Below are 20,724 nucleotides of genomic sequence, written 5' to 3'. Positions count from 1 at the left end.
AAGAAGCAGTGGGGGCCCCGAGTCCATGGCTTGCCCAGTGACTAACATCTCTGCAGGACTTTTCCCCTGTTTAGAGCAGGGACTCTGTGTATGGTTGCATGCTTGCTACTGACCTCCTATTCTGTCTCCACAGAGTGCAGCAGCTGCCCCAAGCCCCGTGCTTGGCAACATTCCCCCCAATGATGGGATGCCCGGAGGCCCCATCCCTCCAGGTTTCTTTCAGGTATGTGCTGGCCTGGGGCCCTGTGCTGGGCAGGTGGGAGGAGAGGCGCACAGGGGAAAGCAGCTCGGTTTGCCATGGTTTAAATACAGTTGCTTTGTGCTGGTTGAGGCCCCGCACCTCATCTCATCCACTTCTCGAAAAGCCGCAGAAGGGAAGAAAGAGATGGGAATGTGCCTACCTCCAGGCGGGCTATGGCAGTGCCCTCTGCCCACTCCAGTGTGTGGGGAGGTCAGTGGTTCAGGCCAGTGTGGAGCTTTTTTTTTTTTTTTTTTGACAAAAGATGTATTCTTTGTCTTCCCCCTTTTAATGAGTAAACCGTCCTTTGTTTCTGTTCTGTTGCCGCTGTCATCGTCATGTTTACCTTTCCTGTCCAAACTACAAACCTTAGGCGTAACTAGAAAGACAAGGACCCCCCCTCCCCCCCCGCAGGTCTCAGCATCCTTTTGCTGGTTAACCACTAATTTTCACCCCAAGTGTGAACACAGCAGCACCTGGCAGTATTTGTGCCCGCACTCTGCCCACCACAGGCAGGAACGGGTCCCACATGGGATGGGAGCCCCGCCTTCTCTACAACACACTGTTGGTCTTTCTGGTGGGGTGTGGTTATGGGACGTGTGAAGTCACCTGTCCTGTTCTGTCAGGGTAGGGTGTGGCCACCCCCTCCCCTCTACACCTCCTTTTTCATTCTCTCCCTTCTGGTACTTGGTCCTCCTCCGCCAAGCCGAGGCTGGGAAGTGCCGCCTGGAGTGCTGGCAGCCTCAGCCGCGGGACTGTGAGAAAGAGACGTTCCTAGTGGAGCTCTTGATTGTGACATCGTCCACTCTTTCAAGCCTGTCCTCACTGAGTTGGAGAAGGTCCTGGTTGTTCATGCCTTCTGAAGGGTTGGGGCTCCCAGACAGGGTTGTGGAGACAGCTCTTAATGGAAAGCCCAGGAATTCAGAGTTAGGCCAGAGGGCCCTGTGCACAGTGCATGACGGGAACATTGGAGTCATGAGCAGAGACAAAACTGACACCCCGTGGAATCACTGTACCTTGGCTAGGAGATACTTCCACTTCGCAAGATTGCACATTTTAGTTCCTGGTAAACCCGGGAAGAGGAAGGCTAGAGCACATACTCACTAAGAAGATGAGTGAAGTTGGCTTACTCCTTAAAGCAGAAGCAGCAGGCTGCTCGTCAGATTGGCATTGAGAAGAAAGAGATATAGAGACGACAGTTCAGGCCATCAGATGGCCACGTGCCTGTCTGCGTGCTCCCAGCATGCCACCAGAACTGGGGCCTTGTCCAAGGTATGGAGACAGGAGCTGCTTCAGACTGCAGACTTGAGGAGAGGCTGAGAGAAAGCAAGAGCTTAAAACCCCCTGGGGCCTGCTGACCCAAGAAAGGCCAGAGCTGTACCAGAGGGGACGCTGATCCAGCCAGCTTCTCTACTTTGTCCTGCTCAGTGGGAGTTTTCTCTGGTTCATGTGTCTCTGCACATGGTTTCACAGATGCCCCGACGCAGGGAAAGCACGGCTTCCCTGCCTGGTAGACAGAACTCACCCCAGGATCTCAGCCACTCGTGTCTCTGTCCTGAGTGTTCTCAGGGGAGTTTTTAGCTCCCATGTTCCCGCTGCAGGCTCTGTAGTGAGAAGTGGAGAGTAGCTAACTGTGGGTTTTTGTTTTTAAACAAATTAAGTACTTTTTATAAAGTTTATTTTATGTGTATGAATATTTTGCCTGCATATCCATATGTAAACCATGTATGTACCTGATGCCAATGGAGATCAGAGCAGTGCTGGATCCCCTAGAACTGGAGTTATGGATAGTTATGAACTACCATGTGAGTACTGAAAATTTAACCTGCATTCTCTGTGAGAGGAACAAGTGCTCTTAACTGCTGAGCCATCTCTCTAGTTCTGCCAATTGTATTTTTAAAAATAGGCCGTTGACTTCTATTTTGGCCTGAGCCTAGGACAAGGAATGGGTCTGTTGATATGTGGGCAGCTCCCAGCTTCCTGCTTTGCTAGAATCTTCCATGGTTAAGTTCTAATTCCACTCATACTTTGTGGGCCCTCCCCTATGACGTTTGGGGGTGTGTGGTCAGAAAGCCCAAACTGGTTCCTGCCCTTATTTAGCCACTACCAGCCACTGTTAAACAGGGGTATCTTTTAGATTCTTGCCTTGAGGTCATCTCTCTTCCCCAGGCAAGGTGCACTGCCAAGGGTTGGCTGGGCCATTCAGGATGGTTCTGGAGCCCTGACTTCTCTGCTTTCTCACTGACTGTGAGCAGTTTGTATTTTTTATTCCCCAGCATCATTCTCCTTCCTTTCGATGAAGGGAGGTAGGGCAGCCCAGGCACTCAGCATGGTGCTTGCTGTCTTTGATGCTGACCACTTGGCCTGGGCCCCTGCAAAGAGAAAGGGCATCTCTTTGTAAAGGAGGAAGTCAACAGCCCATTTCCGGAACAGATCAACTCTCGACAGGAATATTAGCGATTGATTGCCACCCTTTACTGTCTTCAGGCAGCCACTCTGATATTGGAAGGGAAGTAGAGGTGATATCGGGGGTTTTATCTGTTGTCAACAATTGTACTTCTTGGCTATAGCCTTGGCAGGTGGCTGTGCTGCAAGAGGGCTGTGTCTTGGGAGGCCAGCCCAGTGGCCAGGCCAGCTTTGTCCTGCAGTATCATACAACTTCTCCAAGTCAAAACCACAACACTAGTTTGTCCTAAATTTAGAAACCAGTAGGGGCTCCACAGTGGTAAGGAGGGGACAGCTGACTACCGCCTACGGAGGCTCACAAGATATCATGCAGGACTCCCTCTGTTAGGCCTCCAACCACAATGCAGAAGGCCACTCATGGAGTTAGAAGGTTGGGCCAACAGTGCAGGAGATGCCCTGTTTGCTTCGGGTCTAAGTTTCTGAGATAGGCAGTGCCTATCCAGTACTCTGGAGTGGTGTGAGACATGTCTGGTCATTCGGTTACTGACCCAGTCACACTTTATGGTTGGAGAGACTGTTGGAGTTCTTGGAGGCCTCGAGTTTAACCAGGGTAGATGAATTCTCCGTTCTTGTTATTAAGAAGAAAAAGCCCAAACTCTGACAGTCACAGTATGTGACAGTGCCAGAGAGGGACACAGTGCATGTTTGAACCAAATTTATTTGTGGGGTCCTTGGTGCAGAACAGAAGCTTAGCCAGCCCTGAAGTGCTAGACCTGGAATTCTGACAAGGCACAGCCTGACCAAGAGCCAGCTTGGGCATTCAGGACTGTCGCTCTGGAGAAATGCACTTGCTGAGTGGCCTTGGGCCAGTGCTTCATTGCTGGACTCTAGTTTTCCCATCAGTAGATGGTACAGGCTGGACTAGATAGTCTTTCAGCTCTGGTCTTCTGCTGTGAATCCACATGGATTTTAGATAATCAAGCTTTGACTCAGGCTATACATCTGACAAGTGGGTTGGCCTTGGCTAGATCCCGTAGTTTCTTGGCCCCATGGGGAAACTATCCAGTAAAGATTTCTAGACTCTGAACTGGACAGTTACAGGAGGAACAGGGGTCATAGAGCTGAGCACTGGGTACAGACTGTTTCCATTCTTGTTTTGTTTTTAAATTCCAATAATTGTTTTCAGTTATGTTTTTAAGTATGCGACTTACTTTTGTTTTGCTCGGTGATTCTGCCAAGGAGGCAAGGATGGGTGGAAGAGGGAAACTTAGAAAGAAGGTGAAGGGCTGCCCCACGCTGTCAGTAAGGTTTATACTAGAGTCCAACCTCAGGCTTCCTGGCTCCCCATATACCTTCTCCTTCCTCAGGCCACTGAAGTCCAAGTGTAATGCCTGTCACTCATCTTGGAGAGGAAGGACTATGCTGTTGACTTGAAAAAGTCACACATAAATTTCCAGTCAGTATCCAGATGGGGTTGCCCAACCAACAAGTTCCACAGGAGCCCAATGACAATGTTCAGTATGACAGAACCAGTGAGAGTGTGGTATGCATTGTATATGCTAGTCCAGTCTTGTCGTTCTTAGATGTGGGCATGGGAACTGGTACCATAGGAATCCAGCAAAGGTCACAGAGGTAGAAGTTCTGTGTTCTGTGGATCAGTCCTGGGCTAGCAGAGGGAGCCAGCTCCTTATATCCAAAGCTCAGCTGGTAGAGACAGTAAAGTTCCCCCCATTACCCATTCCTCAGGGGAGGCCTCCTTCCTATCTCATTCCTCTTTTCCTGCCATGCCCAATACCCTACAGGACCTACCTAACCCTTCACCCTGTGACCCATACAAGGACAAGGTCACCAGGAGGAAGCACTGTACACCTCCTGGAAAAGAGAGAAAGAAGCAGATAGGAGGAGATCCCCAACCTCAACCCTTCCTCCTGCAGACTCAGCTGCGGTCTCCCCGAGAGACACAGCCTCATGAGGGCTCTGCTGGTTGCTGATATCCTGCCAAATGGTAGAGACAACCTTGTCTTGTGAGGCTCCAGCCTCAGATACCAGCTCCTTGAGGGAATAGAGAGACGCTAATACAGAGCTTTGTAGAGAAGGCAATTCTACCATCTGCAGTTTTATGGTGAGCAGTGACCTGCTTGGTGGTGGTGGTCGTCAGCAATCAGAGGTGCCCGTCGGAGCCTTGCAGAGTGGTGTGTTCTAAGGGATCAAAGTTCAGTTGACAAGAACGTTCCACTGGTGGTAGTGAACCGGCTTTAGAAAGTCGATGCCTTCCCCTCCAGAAGAAAGGAGAGCAGAGGACATGAACCATTCCTCCAGCCAGGAAACTGCTACCACAGGGTTAGGCAATGCTGGGCTGTTTTGGTAGCAGGGATTAGGTGTAGTAGTAATGCCTCTTTAGCACCCCTTCCCCCCGTCCTGATGGTGCCCAGGCCCTCCTAGTGGAGCTGTCTGAACTTCTTAGGGTGGGGTGAAGTGTTCTCCAGTCGAGAGAGGTGTCTCCTTCCGTCTTCTGGGATTGTATTGACTTAGAAAGCAGGCCCCAGAGCCAACAGCATGACTGCAGTACAAATGAGGAACCGCTGGGGTTGGACAGGTCTGGACTGGGAAAATGATCCTGGACATGGCAGAGGACTGTGGCTTCTGTAAAGGCCTCTTGTCTTTCCAGCTGCTGCCCGCCCTCCTCCCCAGCCTCTGCCCACTGCCCGCCCTCCTCCCCAGCCTCTGCCCGCCCTCCACCCCAGCCTCTGCCCACCCTCCTCCCCAGCCTCTGCCCACCCTCCTCCCTAGCCTCTGCCCACCCTCCTCCCCAGCCTCTGCCCACTGCCCACCCTCCTCCCCAGCCTCTGCCCACTGCCCGCCCTCCACCCCAGCCTCTGCCCACTGCCCACCCTCCTCCCCAGCCTCTGCCCAGCCTGTTGTCCATGGATTGAGGCCACACAGGTGCTATATGAGCCACTACCCACAAGGGTTTAGGAGCTCCCCCCACCCAAGCTTCTTACCAGGTCCAGCCTGACAGAGAGGAGAGGGCAAGGTTACTCCTCCCGAGAAAGCTTACTCTGGGAGCGATTAGCTTTCCACCTGTGGTCACTATGACAGAAGCCAGCGTAGGGCAGAAACCTGAAGTGTTCTCTCCCCCAGCCCCTGACTTTTGACCTTCTGTTTAGTGATGGAGCTTACCACCAATCACCTTTCCTGGTCACCATCACCTCCACAGAGGTCAGGCTGTGCTCGCCCGGCGGCCAGCCTGGTGCCTTGTGTCTGCCCAGTGGCAGATGACTGGCACCAGGGCTCCTAGCAACCACGGACAAAAGGTTATTCCTGATGTGTCAGGCTGCCTGAGTGGCTGGCTGGGGCCTTGGCTGGTATGCCTGCCAACGTGCGTGTGTGTGGACAGGTTTGTGTCTGCACACTCCAGCCGCCTGCCCTCCCCCTCAGAAAAGAAATGTGCACTCCACATGTAGCGCCGTAACTCTCACTGATGAAATGGAAAGTTGAACATAAATCAATGTCTGCCGCCCCGTTAGCTATGCATCAGCAGTCAGCGCCTGGGAGATTTGCTCGGTAACAAAAGCCCCTAGCGGCTCTGCAGGCTGTGACTGCCCCCTAACGAGGAGCCAACCCCACACCGCGGAGCCCTGATGATTTTCTCCTACACCAGGCAGCTCTCTCTGTACCCACCTGTCCAAGTAGGTTGGAGGCCTGGACGGAGAGCCTGCTCCGGTCCTCGCTGTGGTGGGCCTTACCTCCCAAGCTGTAAACTCAAGCCAGGCACAAGTGCTAATGGGTCTTAATAATAAAAGCCTGATCTCTCAGCATTTTTCCTTCTGTCTGACTCCAGGCTTTTATTACTTACTAAGACCTATTCGTATTCATGCTTCATCAGGCATTTGTGCACCTAGTGCTGGAAGGACTGGTGTCAACCGCAGCTGAAGACCTGGGGCTAGTTTCTTGTCTCCTTTTGGACCTGTATTTTATATACTTGGGTTTCTTTTAGCATTGGATTTTCTTTTCTGCTGCTGAGAGTGGCTGGCCTATGCTGCCAGCTGCTCAGCTCTATGCTGTTTCCTTTCCCCAACAAGAGTGGCTTGTGGGAGTGTTCTCATTTGTAGGAGCTATCTTGTTTGGTCTCTCTGTAGCCTCCTGCAGGGGTAGACCCTCTGTGCCTAGCCTGCCGTCACATCAGCAAATTGTGTGAGATTTTCCTTCTTTGCGAAAACAGAGGTCAGGTTTGCTTAGTCCTTGTAGCAGGAAGGGTTTGAGGAAGAGAATTCCAGTAGAGCCCTGGCCTAGTGTGCCTCTAGTACACAGATTAGGATGGCCCTGGGTCAATCCTGTTACATAGCCTTTCCCAGGAAGATCTAGTCCTGGGTCCTGGGACAGGGCCCACCAAGTGAGTTTCGGGTTTGCGCCGTTTCTGTCTGAAGACATTTCCCCAGGCAGCCTTCCCGTGCAGACTTCCGTCCAGACATGAAGGCCATGATAGTAGTGAAGCTTCTAGGCCAGGCCCACCGAGCTTCTGTGAGTTTCCCCCGGAAGAGCCCTGCCTGCTGCTAAGACCTGAATGGCAGTGAATGAGTCTGGAGGTAATAGAGGTGGGCACAGCTTTCATTGAAGTGCCAGCTCTGCGCCAGATGTTAGGTTCCCCCAGGGCTTCCCACCCAGCAGGTGACAGGGCATCAGTTCTATATGCCAAGCAGGGTAGGTCGGTGTGGCTGGTGCCCTCTTCAGGCCAGGGAGTGGCAGGTGGTTGTGAGCAGGGCCTTGGGAGCAACAGGGCATTGCCTCTTCCTGGTAGCCCTTGAGGTGCCCAAGGATTCCTGCTGTTCCTGTCTGTGTGGAGGCAGATGGACTGGACACAGATGCACTCATGTTCAATCGTGTTTCTCAGTGTTGCTGGAGGAGGATGAGGAATAGCCATAAATCCACACCAGCAGCGGCCTAGAGAGTATACTGTTGCCTCTGGGTCAGGCCAGTACAGAGCCCCACCCTCTTCCTCTAAGAGAGGAGTTATCCTGGTAGTTAGGGTTGCTCCAACGAATTCAGGGAACCTCTGTGAACTTCAGTTGTTTGGGATTGATGATACAGACACAACTCTCTAGGGACTGTGAAACAATAGTCCCATTTGACCCTTCAGTGAGGCAACTCCCTAATCCCTTGCTGAAATCTGCCCACTTGACTTAATCCCTTGGCTTTGGCCACCCTGAGTCCTTGTTCTTCGGTTTGGCCAACAGGAGCCTGGCATGAAAGTGAAGGCTGGGAGACAGGTTGTGGGTTCAGGAGCCACGCTTCTGTTCCTAGCGGCCTTGTTCATGTGAGCTGAATGGAGAGCTGCTCTCAGGCCCCAGGGACTGTGTCGCCAGAATCTTGCCTGAGCATCATTTGAGTTTCATTTTCCCTTGCCTATAAAACAGAAAGAGCTCCACCTACTTCATCAGCTCTGAGTGGAACCAAAGAGCATGAGAATGGTTGGAAATCTGCAGGATTCCTTCTCAGAGGCCAGCGTTGGATCTTCCATCCATGCAGCACACAGTCACAGTTAATAGCCTTCTGCCTGGCCCTGTTGGACCACTGGGTGTTGAGGGGCCATCCTGGACTGTCCCCAGTGTCTCTTAGTTATCCTCATCACGTTGGCAGATCAGCTCTCGGTCCCCAGGGCAAGGACTAGACCTGTAGACCTGTTGTTCTTTTGCCTGGTGTCTGTCCCTCTGTCAGTCTGTGTGAATTTTTCTCCCAGCTGCTGAGTTCTCTCCTACAAGAGAAGGCTCTTTGTGCTCAGGAGGTCATCAGTATTCCAGACTTTGACAGTCTTGCCCTATCCTTGCTCTAAGGGCAAAAGGACAAACGCAACACATGGATTTAGCAAGTTCTTCTTCCTAAAGTTTGTTTTAACTGATCTCAAAAACTTACTCTGCAGTTGTAGGAATAGTCAAAGAGTCTGGAAATTCATGATCTGGTCTGGAAAAGTGGCTGTGTTTTCTGAGTCCTGGGTCCAGTAACATCAGAGGAGTGGGCATGGGATGCACAGAGGAAACTATATTCCAGGCTGGCATGTTCCTGCCATTGGAGAGCCTGTCAAGTGGGATTCCTGAGTGGAGAGTAAGGATCATGAGTGGACAGCTTCACCTGGGAGCAGCTGCCTGTCGGCAATTGCTGACTCCTGGCACTGATCTGAGAGCTATAGACTCTTGACTGTCTTACAGTCCCATCAGGATCTTTGGCGGGCACACAGGCCAGGTTCCTGCCACAACCCTGGCTTCTTCATTACTCCAGAGTCACTCCTTATGCTTCTGCCAAAGTCCTCAGGGATCATGGATGTTGCCCATGTGACAATGGACCAGGCATCTGAAACCTTAATTGAGAAAAGAATCCCAGTTCATCCCAGCATGTCAGGGGAGGAAAAGAAACCACACAGCTACTAAGGAAGCTGTGAGAGCAAAATACAAATCGTTGGCCTCCAGGTCTCTTCTTTGATGTCTGCTCTTTGGTGGGTGGTGGAGGCTGAATTCTGGGTATTTTGGATTCGTGGCTTCCAGCACCCCATTCCCTACTTTCAATCGTGAATTGTCTGTTGAGCTGTGCAGTGGTAGCTTGGAAGAGCTGTGTGCACAGGTGAGTCTGGAGGGCTTCAAGTAGAGCAGGATTCTCTGGGTAGATGAGGCCGTGCCTTTTTAGCATGCACCTCACCTTCACTGTGCTGTTGTGTCTAACAGCAGAGCCCGATGCTGGCAGGCAGGGTGGAGGCTGGCTGGCAGGAGCCGGCTGCATAGTAGTTTTCAGAGAAAATGGCAGTTTTTAAGGGGCGGGAAACAGATTGCTCTGGCAGAGCAGGACTATTCTCCCAGTGTCCCGAGGGAACCAATGTGGTTTACTATCCAGGCCCATCTCTACTTCCTGCATATCCCTAGAACATATTACTTCGCAGTGAATAGACGTCAGAGAAAGAAAGTCTGCCATCTGGACCCTGCTAGACCCCCTCAGGGAGCCTTGACCTGGTCAGTGCCATGGCAGATCCCCACAAGGCCACAGAGTTCACTCCCAGTGAGAATATAATGGCTTTCCTCCTTCCCTGTGTTGTTGACAAGTGATGAGAATTAGTACCCTGTACAGCTGTTAGCTCACGGTTTCCCCATGGCCATAACTCCTGAATCCTGACCTGAGAAAGAAATAGAGAAACATCTTAGGGGAAAGGAAGGGATGTGTGATCCTTGGAGGGAACAGTCTAATATTGACTTTCATGTTTGGTTTTTCGAGACAGGGTTTCTCTGTAGCTTTAGAGCCTGTCCTAGAACTCTCTGATCTCAAACGCACAGAGATCTACCTGTCTCTGCCTCCCAAGTGCTAGGATTAAAGGCTTGTACCACCACCGCCCAGCTGATAGTGACTTCCTTATAGTAGCTACTACCATAGGTTAAAATTCTTCAGGCCCAGACCCAGGTCCCCATCTTTGTGTTAGCAAAGACCTTTTCCTGGACTGAGGCTGCCTGGACTTCATCCTCTGGGCCCAGCCCAGACTGTCCAAGGCACAGTTATATCCTTGAAGGTTCTGCCTGTGTCGTTCTGTCAGGATCCCTGCTTGCCTAGATACCTCCTGCACTTGATTTCTGTGTCTGATGCTGCTGTGGTCATAGTTACACTTTGGGCTCTCCACCGCCTTCAGCTTCAGAGGAAAGGGCTTAACATACACGTGGCACAGAGGGTGGCACCTGGTCGTCAGGCAGACTGGCTGCAGCATGCTGTGATCCTGCCATTAGTCAATACTGGATGTTTTTCCTCTGTCCCCCCCAAAGGTGGCCAGTTACACAGTTAACAGGCACACAGTGTCCAGCAGGGAGACCCTAAGGTCTCCCCAAATCACCTCTTCTTTTGCCCCTTCCCAACCCGTGCATTGACGATTAAGCCTGATGAACTTAGAGACTTCTCCGGGAACCTCAGTCCTTAGGAAAGGGGCCGAGCAGTCTGAACCTGCCGAAAGAACTTGGGTGCTCATGCCCCAGACAAGGGAAGCGCAGCACGGTGGCGGGGATGAAGTAAATGAGATCATCACCCAGGAGACCTCAGTCTCTTCCTTCCACCTCGTGGGTCCAGGGATCAAGCTCAGGTGGTCAAGCTTGGCAGTGCCTTTTCCTACCAGCCCCTGGTGCTAGCTTTCATGCTGTGGTGATGAACTGCAGTCTATTGGAACCAAAAGTCAAACAAACCGGACTGGTGAATGGTGATGTGGTCGGTGAAGAGAGAATTTGCCGATCCCTGGCTGGCATTCGTTCCGGCTGTCTCCTGTGGGATAAATGTTGGCTCTGCTAATGCCTTCATGTCACTGGTTTGTCGTCCCCTCCCCCCACTTCAAACTCACTGTGTGGCTGAGGCTCTCGGTGGACCCTTGACCCCTCCTGCCTTCACCTCCCAAGGGCATGTGCAGCCACGCCTGACTTCATGTTCTCCTTTGTGAATAGCTGATTTTTCTTTCCTTTGTCTTTTAAGGAAGATATAAAATCAAAAATAAAAATCATAAGGTGTCGTATTTTTTTCTTACAAATTAATACAGGCCCCAGTTTTCCCCCATCAGCCTTGAGAGCTATCATCTCACTTAGTGAGCTGTAGACCATTCCTCTGATGGGCCGGCTAGCAAATGTCCAAGGCTCTGTGAGCCGTGTTGTGACTTCTCAGCTCTCCTACTGGAGCACAGAGGCAGTGGTACCTAGCATGCAGATGAATATGGCTATGTCCCAGCCGAACTTTATAAAGAACTGGTAGGCCAGACTTCTCTCTGAGCTTCCTGTAGTCTGGCCTTGTAGCTGTGCCACTGGGGTCTGTGCCCTGACTCACCCCAGCCTCCACCTGAACTACGCATAGTGTGGCATAGGGCTGAGTCTGAGTATGTGCCTTCATGGCTGGGGCACAGCTGGCCCCTTTCTCTACCTAAAAACAGTAAGCAGAATTTTCCTTCCCGTAGGGGTACCAGCATAGTCACTGTAAGGGCAGGAGTAAGAAGAACTTCTGTTCCCTCTTTGTTTTAGAAGCCTGCATGTAGCTGGGCACAGTGGCACATTTCTTTAATTCCAGCACTCGGGAGGCAGAGGCAGGCAGATAGATCTCTGAGTTCGAGGCCATCCTGGACTGCAGAGTGAGTTCCAGGACAGCCAGGACTACACAGAAAAAAACCCTGTCTCAGACAACAATAGCAGCAAACACCAGAGCCTCATCATCTACTGACTCATGGGCAAGCGTACCACATACGTGTTGAGATATCTTTTCTCGAGTGTTCTATGTGTCTTAGAGGGCCCATTTGAGAATCACATACACCGTGAGTCATCTCTCTTTTTGCTCAGTGCTGTCCTGACTTCTCAGAGAGATGGACTGAGAAGAAGGGAGTGATGCCGGCTTTACTTAGTTCAGGTAGAAAACAGTGCACCTCTACTGATTTTCCTTGATGTTTCTTCCGAGTGAAAATGCTCAGTGTGCGCCCCTGCTCAGTCCTAACTGGGGACGTCCCCATCCCTCTGTCCTGTGACCACAGTGAATCGTGCTGTGAGCTCATCCATTGGACATCCAACAATCCCACCTGATGGGTCAGACTCCTAACTCAACTTCCAGAGGGTCCTACTGTGTGAGCAGGTTCACACTGGGCATACTCATAGATATTCACAGTCCCTCTGCCTTAGAATTGTCCTCCCCAGTATGCTTATCCATTAAACAAACAAACAAAGCCTTTTCCAAGGGACACATTGAAGTGGGGCAAAAAGACAGACCTCTAAACTGTGCCAGGTTCCTGCAGATTGAAATGAAGAAGTAACATCTCCAGGGAGCACGTGTAGGGTTGACTTGCCCTTCTCGATGCTAGCCTTCAGTTCCGGGGGGTGGGGGTGGGGTTGAAGGGTGAAGCTGACGTGCGCAGGTGCAGGATATCTGTGGCTCATGGCCACATCTTGCAGCCTCTTCTGCCCACATTTGTGTCCAAGGAACAAAGTTGTCTGCGAAGTGCTTTTGCTGTGTGTATAATCATCCTAATTTTATATTCCGTCATCTACAGCAACATGCCCCAGTACCACAAGACCTTCATACTCTACTGCTGATCGATAAAGCCGAGAGTCCACAGAGTTAGGACTGGGGATATCGTGGGCTCTTACTTTACCCCTTGAAACTACATCTTTAAGTCCCCTTTCCATTGACCTGTAAGGACAGAAGTCAGATTTGGCCCAGGTGATATGACACCATCCTTACAAAGCACTGTCCTAGCCCTTGGGACTGGGTATGAACAAAGAACCTGGATGATGAGCAATCAGATCAAGGGCTTGGACCACAAGGCCATGGCTCTAGTCGTGGTGCCATAGCCTTAACCTTATGCCTGCTCCTTCAAGGTGTGTGCAGGTGCTCCTGGGAGAGTATAGGTGGCATTTGAGAAAGGAGCACATAATTAACCTTTAAAAAAAGTATATTTTGAGTTTTATTTAATCGTTTATATATAAACACACACACATATGTATATTAAAGAACTATCATCCTTTAGGCTAGAGTCATTTAGAGTACCAACTTGGTCAATCTGTTGGTACCCACATGCTCTCTTAAGTTCCTCAAGCCCAAAGGCAAAGAGGTACCACCCAGAGCCTTTTGAGGCCCCTTGGTCTTGATGTAGCTGCGTGGTTGCCTCACCCACACAAGCCCCGCCCTAGACATCCTGATGGGGCGAATAGCAATCACTGTTGTCCTAGGGCTCTGTGCCCACAACCACCTGACAAGCAGGATGTTGATAGAGGCTTGCAGGATGCTATGTGACTTTCTTCAGGCTGTGGACAGCCATGGCAGAATACCCTGACCCAGGCCAGAACCAGCCAGCCAAACTGCTATTTTCCCTGCCGGAGACGAGAATGCCTAGGAGCCCATCGTGAGCTCAGCCACAGTACTGCAGTGTCTGTGTAGATGAGTCCATTTCTCTTCAGGAGGCCCGGGGCTCAGGGATCTTAGGGAATTGGAGTAGCCACATGTGCTTGGGGATTTCCCCATCACATTCTGGTGCATCTCTCCAAACCTTCAGCACGGAGCCTAGTCAAAATGTGGCGGGAGGGGCTCCTGCTGGCCACCGTGAAATGCTTTTCTGCAAAGACCTGCGATCTTCCAGCTGTAGGGAGTGCCGCTCCCTGCCATGCTGATGCCCATAAAGGCCTTTTCACCAAACCATCGGCATCCAGGCTGTAAGGTTCTGTGAAATGACCAACCACTTGCCTCGATCACACCGTAACAAAGCCTCCCAGGCCTCACCTAAGTGGCTCTCACAACCTGCTGGAGGTAACACTACTTAACGTTGACATCACAGGAGAAAGAATGAAAAGGAGGTGTTGGGGGTTCAGGTGTCTGAAGACAGCGGTCTAGAGCTGGCTGCAAGGGGAGGGCAAATCCATTAACAGGGTCGGGGCAGTATGAAGGGCACACAGAAAATAGGTATGTTTCTCACATTTTCCAAAATTTGGGAGTTGGAATTGCCCTTCATTTGGTCCCCTGTCATCACTTCACACAGTGAGGGCAGTAGATAAGTCTAATCTATTGCAGGATTATAGTTCCCTTCCCAGCTCCCCGGGTCTCATAGAGCAGATCTATATTCTGTAGCCATTCTGGGCCTTAGTTTACCTTTCTGGGCAGCAAGAGGGAGCTGGGCATCACACTATAGAGCCCTAGGCATTTTGCCAACTCTCAGCCCCTTCTGTCATTGGATTCTTCTGAACACAGATACGCTGCTCACAGGCTTGAGGGATGATGGACTCCTCCAGATTTCTGGGCCCCAGAATCAGGCTTTGAAACCCACCTGCCTCCCCAACTTGTAACTACAGTGCTAATGAGTACATTCGCCTTCTGAGCTTTGTTCCCTGGCTATCAAACGGCATGGCTGGTGGTCCTTACATTGCAGAGCGTAGGATTAAGTGAGCTGGTACAGGCAAAAGCCTACTCTCCCCCGTGTTGTCAGGATTGGTTTTGCTCATCGGCGAGAGGACAAGAACAGCCAGTGACAAAGCTAGAATTTGAACCCAGTTTCCCCCTCCAAGCCCTGTTCCTTTAAAAATAGATGTAGATGGGGACAGAGTGTGTCACAAAGAGAACCCTGGTGAATGAGTTACAAAGCTTAGCTCAGCGAATGGGTAGTTCCTGTTAGTCTCAGATGGTTCCCATCCCTAGCCTGTATTCCTTCCCTGTAGATGAAGGGCGTGAGGGAAAGAGGTGGCAGTCTGTTAGTGTGGGGCAATCTGTAAGCAAGTGATTACTGGAGCTGGGCTCGCCATCCCGATCCACCCTAATGTTTTGTCGTTCTTGTGGCAGAAAGCTCCCGGCATCCTTGAGAGGATGGTACTTGGCCAGCCAGGCTTCTAGACAAAGCTATTTTAGAAAGGTTCTTTAAAACGCCTCCAGCAGCTGAACTCCAAGAAGGCCAATGAGGAACTTGTCCTGCCTGGGGAACTGATGACTGGGACACCCTCCTTCCCTCATCCCACCCAGCTCACTTGTTCATTTTCTGGGGTTGTTTGGGAGCCACTGCCTCCCATCTCAGCAGAGGTCAGAAACCTCCGGCGAGGGCTCTGCTTGTTCGTTTTGTTCCTGTGTGGTGTCTTGCCCATGCAGAACAAATTGAAAAGACCATTGAGTCCCCTTTCTGTAAACCAACTGACAGCTCTCTGAAAATGCTGGCTGGAAGGGACGATGGGTCCACTTGTTTGTGGCCTGATAGACTGACAGTTGAGCCCTCACCTCCTCACGGAGGCAGCAATGCACCTGGCATATTCTTCACAGCAGCAGTGACTTCTCAGAACACGACTTCACTTTGCTCCCGAGGCTGTGGCAAGCTATGTGGGCTTCCTTCTGGGATGCTGCGGTCACACAGTATGGTAAAACATGTCCAAGCTGAGGATATATGGTAGAGGTCCAGAGAACCTGCGTGACCCATACAGCAGGGTCTGGGAAAGGCCAGGGGCTGTACCTGGAAGTTTATAAAGCCGCAGGTCATGGGTGGCCATCAGGGAGGTGATGTGTCCCCTCGGAGATGACTTTGGTGTCATCTGAATTGAGGTTGCCATAGGTTTCCTCTCAGGGCGATCACCAGGTTCAGCAGCCCATTCCTTCCCTGTCCCCGTATGCCAGGGCCTTACCAACAGCCTTGTTCTGTGGTGTGTCTGTCTTGGTGACAAACTTGTAATCTCCACTTGTTCAGAACCAACCTTGCCTTCTGTACCCCATGGTCCCTCTTGTGAAGATGCTGCCACCAGCCCGGCTTCAGGCCTGGTATTGAGCACTGAGCCTTAAGACTGCCATCATGTGAAGTCCCAAGGTGAGCACCTATAGGTGCTTCAGGTTGTTTCCTGTACTCAGAAAGTGATGTAGCCACTGGGAACCACTCCCACGCAGTGTGCACACAGGTGTGAGCAACTTGCCCAAAACAGTCTGCTTGCTCTGCAAACGCATGTATGTACATATGTGACCAGGGAGGGAGATAGGGCTGTTAGGGAGGAGGTACTCCCTGCTGCCAAGAGCTGGGGGACCAGCAGACAAGCCTTTGCCCCCTCTTGGCAGATGGACCTTACCCTTGAGCTCTCTTCCTCCGTTCTTTTTCATTTTCTTTTTTTTGGGGGTTGGCTTCAAATTATCTTGTTTTGTTTACATTACACCCAAGTTTTGTGGTACAAAAGACTTGCAGGTGCAAATATGTCCCGCCTTCATTAACTTCCCCTCCCTTTTTAATTTATGTGATTTCAATTTTCCTTCCCTGTACTGTTAATTAGGGGACCCTCTAATCAGTGCCATTATCACAGTGGTATTCATGTTTAGGAAAGCCGCTAAACAAATGCTTGCAAAATTGCTAAATGGCTAATTAATGTCTGTTAATTAAGAAAATTGCTCATGGTAACAAACCATGCCGTTGCTGGCAGCCGCTAGAAAGACACACACTTGTTGAAATTAGTAGCGTGGCAGGTAGGGGAACATCTGCTCCTCTAAGCTTTCCGGAAGTGCACAGCCCCTCGCTTAGCCAAGAAGCTCTAGGCCTGTCCTCAGTGGTGCCCTCAGCTGCTGGACAGCTCTTGCCTCTAGTTTCGTACACCTCTTTGTGGTCTCTACCTCACCTCCACCCCCATCTCCTTCCCAGCTCTGCGTGGGCCCCTCAGTGAGCAGAGCATGACTGTGTGGTTTTGAGACTAAGGGTGGAACCAATCACTGTAGCTAACTTGTCGCTTTTCCTTTGAAAAACAGTTTGACCAACTCTGTGGGTTAAGTGAATTTGTCTCATGTTGGTAGGGAGTCCAAAGCTTTAGGTCAGTTTGGCTCATCATCACCTGGTGTGGAAAGTGTGCCCTCCACCCCTAAACCACCCACCAGTGATAATCCTGCCTGTGTTGCTTGGCTCTCAGCCTGACTCTGCCACTTAGAGGTTATGTGGCTGTGACCTCGTCTTTTCATTTCTTGGGACACGTTTTCCTTCTTTGTAAACATTGAAAGGAGAGATACCACCATACAGAGCTATTCTGAGAGCTGTAGGTGAATTCATGAGGCACAGAGCCTGGCACTGCTCACGCTGGGTGGCCGCTTGGCGACTGTTTGTATTCCCACTGGCTTAGAACCTAGCGCCACCTGCTCCTTGCTTCTGTCCATGTTCAGCCGTCATTCCCTCTGTCCCGCTCCCAGCCAACAGGCCCTTGACAATACCATCCCAAATTACCTGTTCTCTGTCTCTCAGACTGTGAGCTCCTTGAGGGCAGGGCCGTCACCCGATTCCTCCCGTGTCTTCTGAAAGTGGTACTTGCAGACTTTGCATCTGGGTCCAGGGGCCCTGTCTATGCCATTGTCGGAGTCAACCAGCGTATTTAACATGGCAAACTCTGTTCAGCGGTAGCCTGTGTCCGGCCCTCACTCCTGTGTGCTTTGATGAAGGTGCTTTGTTTTATTTTTTCGTTTTCTCCAAATCCCCTGTGAATGTATTGGTCAGCCTCCCTCCTTCCCGCCTGCCCGCCGTTGTTCGCCATTGAACCAGGACCCAAGCAGCGCTCCGCCACCTCCTGCCAGCCACAGCCCACCACCCGCACGCCCGCCGCCACTCTGCGTTTTGGTTTAATTTTTGTTCTTTTAAGCTTCTTCTGCGCTTCTCCATGTGCTGTGATCTATAACCTGCCTCTACTGTCTGGCCTCACAGGGTCCTCCGGGGTCACAGCCCTCGCCGCACGCACAGCCTCCACCTCACAATCCCAGCAGCATGATGGGACCCCACAGTCAGGTAAACGCACTGTAGCTCACCGGCCCACCAGCCGGGGGGCGCGGGGCAGGAGGAAGGAGAGAGCCGCAGAGGAAAAACAAAAATCAAAGTATGCTCCAGCATTGCCTTCCAGTCATAATTGACAAGTTTAATTTAAATATATATATATTTTCTAAAGACAGTCTTCATTTCTTGAACATCCCACCCAGTTTGGATATGAAACCAAGAGAAAAGAAACAAAAATATCTCTGTGACCTTGCTAGTGGCCTTTATGTTTTTGTTTTTTTCCTCTCTCACTTTTGTTTGATTTTGAGTTTGTTCAACCATTTGTTTGTAACCAAGGCTGCATCCCTGGCCTTTTCTTTATGCACTCGCTGCCGAGAAAGCTTTCCTGCCCATTTCCCCGCATTAAGTTAGGGAGCCCGCTGTCCCTTACTGTTTTTTTTTTTTCCATCATATTTTCCCATAAGTCCTTGCTACTACCTTCCCACTCCTCCCCATTGATGGTTTCTCTGTGTGTGCTTGTGTGTGCGCTTGTGTGTGTGTGTCCTGCTTTGTCTGCAGACCTGAAGATGTGACGTCTCCCTCCTTTTTCTTGTTGTTTTATTTGCCCTCGTGGAGAGCAGAGGTGGTCTCCTTTACTCTGCGTTGATTTAGCTATTCTGCATCCTGTGTGAGGTCCCAGCTGCTGTCCCTCCGCCCAGACTAGATTCCTGCAAGCCAGTGCAGGTTGGGAGACATGTGTTGTGTTGTGTGGATCTTTTGTTCCTCTGCCCAAGGGAAGTTTTGCCCGGAAGGAAGAGGCTACCGGACTAGAGAGAGCTTAAACGAGCACTAGTTGTAATAAACTGGACTTTGCAGAGCGAAAAGCGTTTGTGTTTGTCACTATTTAGTAGTTCAGGCTGTCATTGAACTAATTCCCTATAATTACAGCCTTTTATGTCACCGCGATATGCAGGCGGCCCCAGGCCCCCGATCAGAATGGGAAACCAGGTACAGTACATTTTCTTGTTTTCTCTTCCCTCTCAGCCATCCTTCAGCCTAGATAGACCTGGACTCAGGTCAGAAGTGAGGTGCAGGGCTCAGGGGTTGGAGTATTAGGTTTTAAGGTGGGGATTAAACTTGCCCAAGGGTCAGCATTGAACTGTGTTTAGAGGACGGCAGCTGATGGGATTGCAGGGTCTCGGCTCTTCAGGAGAGAGTGGCAATGACCCTAACCCTCCTTCCAGCCCCTTCTTAGAAGAGAGTCTTTCTCCTTAATGAAGTCAATTGATAATGTGCATTGTTTTTCTCCTGGAAGCTTTTGAGAATTGCCAAGACTGGCAAACATAATCCTGCTGTTAGAGGGCAAATGTCCTGTAGGAGTGCTTAGGTTAGGAGCCCGGCTGCCGAGGGAGCAGGGTGTTTGTGGGATTTTCAGCAGTCTGCCTGCTTCCCCTAAACAAGGAAGGATTTGATCATATAATTTTAAAAGTACCTTGCTTACGAAGAGGACTTTTCGGACCAGGGTTGCATACCTTCCCTGGTCTTTCACGGTTGGCAGTTTCGGGTGAGCTGGCCTTCCTTGGTCCAGCCCATCATCTCTACTGAGGTGGACAGGCTGATACAACGTGTTGGAGCCCCCTCCCCCCCCTTTTTTTTTGCCAGAATTCTTCCAACGACTTAGCAAAAATCTGACAGTAGTCCCAGCATACTCAGAGCCAGGAGTTTAGTCACCTATATTGGCACTCTCTGGGGTGCTGTGAGGAAGCCCGAATGACATGATATGGGAACAGTGGAGGAAGCTCTTTGGTGTATGCTATTTTCCTCTCCCGAAGTCCTTTGTTTCCTGTTTTCTCCAGCACAGAGGGAGTAAATTTAGACAGAAGGAATTGAGAAACCCAGGGTTTTGAGCAAAACGGACTTCTTGGGTATGGAGAGAGGGTTGGAGTGACTTTTCCAAGAGCAGGCTTACCTTCAAGGGCATTTCTGTCCCCTGTGGGCCTCTACATACAGGCTATACACAACAAGATTATAACTCCCACCTGCAAGACTATATTTCCTTCTCAGGTATGCAGGCCTTAGCCTTCTAGTGTGAGACCTGCTATACTTGGCAGTCAATCACACATTCTCCTCCCTCCCCTGCAGAAAAGCCCAGATGGTCTTACCTCTGTTTCAGATGCCCCACCAAAGAGTCCCAAGCCCCTTAACCTCTATCCCAGCTAAAACGCCTGGCCTATAGCAGGTTTAGAAGCTGTGGGGGACTACTGTACAAAAAGCAGGCATTGTTATAGCTATCTGGACAGGATAGATGGGGTGTGCCTGTTCTGGGGATCTAGAAAGCCCCGAATCCCCCATCTCTATTAAAAACCACCAATCCAGATGGGCAGATGCAAACCAGCCAGGTGAGTCACAATTCAGGAACTTGAGGGGAAAGAGGAGGGCAGCTAAATTTGGGTGCGGGGACCCAACCTCACCAGTGCCCCAGGCAATCAGAAACAGCAGGTGACTGTAGCACTTGGGACCTGAGGTGCAGCCTAGTCAGAGGGGTTGGGGGACTCTCAGAAAGCTCCCTTGCCCCGGCCCCATGCTCCTCTTCTGAAGCTGGAAAAGCAGGGAGATGGGCGCCGGGGGGGGGGGGTGTCCTGTCCCTCTCCCGCCTCCTGTTTGAGCCTGCTTAGCATTCCCTGTTAGTCAGCAGAGCTCTGCTCAGTTGGCCCACAGTAGCAGCCAAGGCTGGGGACAGTCATGGGACCCCAGCCTCCACAAGCATTGGCACCTTCAGCCAGAGCGGTGGCCCTCTATCACCAGGCTTTTCTTGGAGAAACCAAAGCTCTTCTGTGGACACTTGGCCCACCCTCTGCTGCTCTCTCGTTTC

General features: G+C 51.0%; 1 protein-coding gene across 4 annotated transcripts in view; it reads left to right on the top strand.

Annotated features, from left to right (window-relative positions):
• Positions 1 to 20,724, top strand: part of Ssbp3 (single stranded DNA binding protein 3) — a 141,059-nt gene that overhangs the window by 100,931 nt on the left and 19,404 nt on the right. For 2 of the 4 annotated variants that reach the window (XM_087904769.1, XM_087904768.1), the window contains exons 5-7: positions 134 to 223; positions 17,808 to 17,888; positions 18,801 to 18,860. In XM_087904769.1, the coding sequence (XP_087760895.1) occupies positions 134 to 223; positions 17,808 to 17,888; positions 18,801 to 18,860 (231 nt within the window). The remainder of the gene's footprint in view (positions 1 to 133; positions 224 to 17,807; positions 17,889 to 18,800; positions 18,861 to 20,724) is intronic. The other 2 variants (XM_087904771.1, XM_087904770.1) reach the window with 1 other exon arrangement.

The sequence above is a fragment of the Myodes glareolus genome, chromosome 3 (assembly GCF_982192425.1).
Source record: "Myodes glareolus chromosome 3, mMyoGla1.1, whole genome shotgun sequence".
Taxonomy (NCBI): Eukaryota; Metazoa; Chordata; class Mammalia; order Rodentia; family Cricetidae; genus Myodes; species Myodes glareolus.
Note: the sequence above shows the minus strand (reverse complement) of the source record. Positions and strands in the feature narration are given on the sequence as shown.